At 33.2% G+C, this 4,444-nt stretch overlaps 1 protein-coding gene across 1 annotated transcript; it reads left to right on the top strand.

Annotated features, from left to right (window-relative positions):
* The first annotated feature begins 452 nt into the window (after positions 1–452).
* LOC112012232 (UPF0481 protein At3g47200) lies at positions 453–2,108 on the top strand. Its single transcript, XM_024044642.2, has one exon. The coding sequence runs from the start codon at positions 453–455 to the stop codon at positions 1,977–1,979; it is 1,527 nt and encodes a 508-aa protein (XP_023900410.1). The 3' UTR covers positions 1,980–2,108.
* Positions 2,109–4,444: the final 2,336 nt, after the last annotated feature.

Below are 4,444 nucleotides of genomic sequence, written 5' to 3' on the forward strand. Positions count from 1 at the left end.
CATTAATTCTACCATTATTTTGGATTAAAAAAAAAAAGAAAAAAGAAGAGTTTGGGGTGTAAAGTGTAATTGAGAGTATATTTTGGGTGGTAAAGTGTAATTTTTCATTTGTTTTAAAGGGATTAAAATGATGGGTAATTGAGTATTTTCATGTAACGTCATCCAAGATAATGGCAAAATTGATGATGGGTGCAAAGTGTAATATGAGTTATATTTTAGGGTGCTAATTGTGCATTTTGAAAGTTTATGGTATAATTTGAGATATAGTTTAAGGTGGTAAAGTTTAATTTTCTCGAAATAATATGGCCAATTAATGATGTCATTGTAGTGGCCAAGAGCTGCGTAATTCAATGGCATTGACCGGTTTAACAATAATTGAACTTTCCAAAAAGGGGAGAAAATGAAATTCCATTAAAGTTCTAGTGATTATTGTTTTCGTGTCATTAGGAAAAATGGACTTCGAGAAAATAATTGTTTTTGTGTCATTAGGAAAGATGGTGCTTACTAGTGCTGCTGTTGACAATCCTATAGTCATTGAAGATAATCTTATATGCGAAGAGCTGATCATTGACGTTCCACTAGTCATGGAGCCAGTCCAGTGGCGTGAGTGTTGCATCTACAAGGTCCCCAAGAAACTTCGCCAGGTAAACAAAGAGGCCTATACTCCAAAGCTAATTTCAATAGGCCCTTTTCACCATGGTGAAAAAGATTTGAGGGGTGAGAAAGAATCAAGGGACGAGGAAAATGAAAACGTACCGACGGATATGGAAATGCTGAAAGTGAGATACTTCAAGGATTTCTGTTATAGGACTAGAAAACGCCAAAAGGAGATAGCTAGGATCATTGAAGAAAATGAAGTAAAGATTCGCCATTGTTATGCAGAGATCTCTAAACTAAACAGCGAAGACTTTGTGAAAATGGTTCTAGTAGATTCAACCTTTATCATTGAGCTCTTCTTGAGGAGTCAAGAAAATGAGAAGAGGTGTCAAGAAAATGAGCCAATCTTGAGGAGTCAAGAAAATGAGCCCTTCTTGAAGTATGAAGACGAAAAGTATTATATATTAAGTAACCCATGGCTAGTGTATGGCATCAAGCAAGATTTGATGTTACTTGAGAACCAACTTCCATTTTTTATTCTTAAGGAGTTATATGATCAAATTTCCTATTCTGAGAAAAACAATGAAATTTCCTTTCTTGATCTTGCTTGTGGGTATTTTTCTTTTCCTAAGTCAAAAATACCAGATGGGAAGGAAGTAAAACATTTTACTGATTTGGTCAGATATTTCTACCGTCCATCTATTCAATACAAGAAGGGACAAGCTATCACTCATCTATATAGTGCAACAGAGCTGTGCCGGGCAGGAGTAATGTTCAGAAATACTAAAAAGAGTAGGATACTTGACATTCAATTCATGAAGTTGCCGCTCTTGGAAATATTTCCTTGCTTCAATATCTCGTGGTTCTTAACTTGCTTACCGTGCTTAAAATACTTTCCAGGCTTGGAATGTATGCAAACTTTGTTGAAGGTCCCAACATTAGTTGTAGATGATGAAACTGAGGTCCTTTTCCGAAACCTCATGGCATTGGAGCAGTGCCATTATCCATCTGAATCTTATACAAGCAACTATATTGTGCTGTTGGATTATCTTATCCACACTACAGAAGATGTGGAGTTGTTCGTTGAAAATAAGATTATAATTAAAAGGTTAGACAGCAATGAAGCAGTTGCCACTATGGTAAACAAACTAGGCCTTGAAATTGTGGAAAATCATTCCCATTACGGAGCAATGGCTAGAAAGCTTAATGAGCACGTTGAGAATTGTTGCAACCATCATATTGGAAATTTGACAAGTACCTATTTCTCCACTCTTTGGAGAGGCACTCTAACTGTTGTTGGTCTTGTAGTCTCTGGATTTTCTATCTGGAGTACGATTAAACCTTTCTTAACTCATAAAGTAGATCAAGTCCACTGCGTCTGATCAGCTTGTGATTCCCTCTTGTTCCTAATAGGGTCGTCTATTTTATATTTGGGCACTGGTTGTTTGAAACATTGTTTCAGCTTTCATGAAGAATAGCTATCCATTGTCAATGTCCTGTGTGTTGCACATGTACGACATAAGTTCATTTTAATAAGAAAAAAATTTTCTATGGCTCATATGGTTTAAATTACAAATTACATGTTCTTAACTTTAAAATTCAATTAAATCATGAGACTTTTAATTTATTCATTTTAGCCGTGTGTATATATATATATATATATATTTGTGTGTGTGTGTGTGTGTTTATCAGTCCTTTTGTGTCATTTCATGACAATGTGCTGTGAAGTGTCTTAAAAATTGACATATGCTAGTTTTTAGATTGGCTAAGATATTGTTTTCATCTCTAAAATTTGTATGAAATTTGTTTTTTGTCCAAAAAGTTTTGTAATTGTTTCAGTTTTTGTCCTTCCGTCAACCTCTGTTAACTTATATCCTGTGTCTAAAAGAGTGCTGTAATGGTATAATTTTAGCATCAAATAATCTGACATGGACCAATTCATATTTTTAGGGAGGAAAAAAAGACATATCACTAAAAAATGGGTTCTTACCGACTGCATTTTCTCATTGTTTCTCACCTAGCCAAACACACAAAAAACCATGCTCTGTGATGAGTCTAATTGCCATTTTCCATTAAATACGACACCATTACAAGTCCTTCCATTTGTAAATATATATTTCAATACCATCTCTTCAAAGTTGAAGGAAACAAGTTACGGACAGAGCCAAAACTTGGAATTAGGGAATAGAAAATACTCCTTCCCTGGTTTCTCACTTTCTCTTCTCTCGAGTAAGCTGCTTAATAGTTTTGTGTGGATAATCAATGCTAATTTGAAAGATTTTGGCCCAAGCTTGGAGAATTTTCTTGAGAGAGGTGTTTGGTACTTATTAGTTAGCAAGATTTGGTCCCAACTATAGTTCTCTCACGGACTGGACTTTAGCATCGATTCCAATTACTTCTTATATATTTATATACTCTATACATACAACAATACAATTATACAAATCACAAAGGTTTAGTTCTAAAATTTTGAGGTCAGTTATGAATCTTCAACAAATTAATTAGGGTTGGCTATACACACACACACGCATATATATATATATATATTCTTTTCTTTCATTTTACTTTATTTAAAGTCATACTACTTGTTACTCTAATTAATTAGCATGTCACTTTTTATTAAATTTTAAATGTGTTTTCCTCTACTTTTTTTTCCCCTCAACTTGAATAAGGTCACTCTTTTTAATTGCTGCAGTCATTTTTCTCTGAACATGTCCATACTCTCTTATGTGACCCTTCCTCATATTTGTTGAGATGCACGACACCTAATAGAGTACAGCCCATACGGAATTTTATTTCAAGATGAAATAAGTGAGGTAGTTTGCAAATACAAGAATACTATTCCTAATATAATTAAGAATAGTGTAGGCGACAAAAGCTTTCATAAAAAAATCTTGGTGCATGTGGTTTCATGATAGAGAGAGATTTAGAGAGAAACTGAAGAGTGAAACACAGTTTTGAGGTCAACTGAAAGAAAAAGAATAGTGCTTTGTGCGGCATTGAGGGAAGAAAGAAATGATGATTTTTCTTTTGCTCAAAAGACACATAAGGAAGATAAATTGGGGTTTTTTCTAAAATGATTATTTTGGTGCTACAACCACAGAGAGTTGAAGTATTCAGAGTGGAAGATCTTATTATCGGGTTTTGTGGTGAGGTCATATTTGTTCCTAGAGATATTATTGTATTTTTCTAATTTATTGTGAACTTAGGTTTTGAGTATAACTTAAGTGTTGTAATCTCTATTTTATTATAGTGAATCGATCGGATTTGCCACGTGGTTTTTCCCTCTACGCTGGAGCATAATTTTTTGGTGCTCTTATTGGTTGATTTTTTATTATTTTTTTATTGCTTCTGTAGATTTCTATTTTCTTTATTACTTGGATTATATTTAATTTAATTCACACATAGACAGGGTTTTATCCCAACATTATTTTTATCAATAAGATTTATCATTATTTTTAAGCGAATTTTCTTATTTTAAATCCTATATATCTTTCCGTGTAATTTCACTTATTCTTTTTAATATTTTCATTTTAACTACAAATATAACGGAATAGTAAAGAGATAGGTTTTAACATAAATTCATGCTACAAACTTGATTTCAATTACTAGAGACAACTTTATGCAATGAAGCTAAATAAAACCAAAGCCAATCATAAACTCGATTAGCTAGAAAGGGACATCATCTTGAAATAAGTTGTTACGCATAATATACATTCATGCACGTTCGCTCTTTGTAGATTGAAAGTCTGTACGTGTAAATGTGATAAATATATATGCCCTAACTATATATGATGATAATTTTGTATAATTGACTTATGCTTTCTAAAGCAAGAAGCTGACGCAA

This window comes from Quercus suber, unplaced genomic scaffold, assembly GCF_002906115.3.
Source record: "Quercus suber isolate HL8 unplaced genomic scaffold, Cork oak 2.0 scaffold_431, whole genome shotgun sequence".
In the NCBI taxonomy this organism is placed as follows: Eukaryota; Viridiplantae; Streptophyta; class Magnoliopsida; order Fagales; family Fagaceae; genus Quercus; species Quercus suber.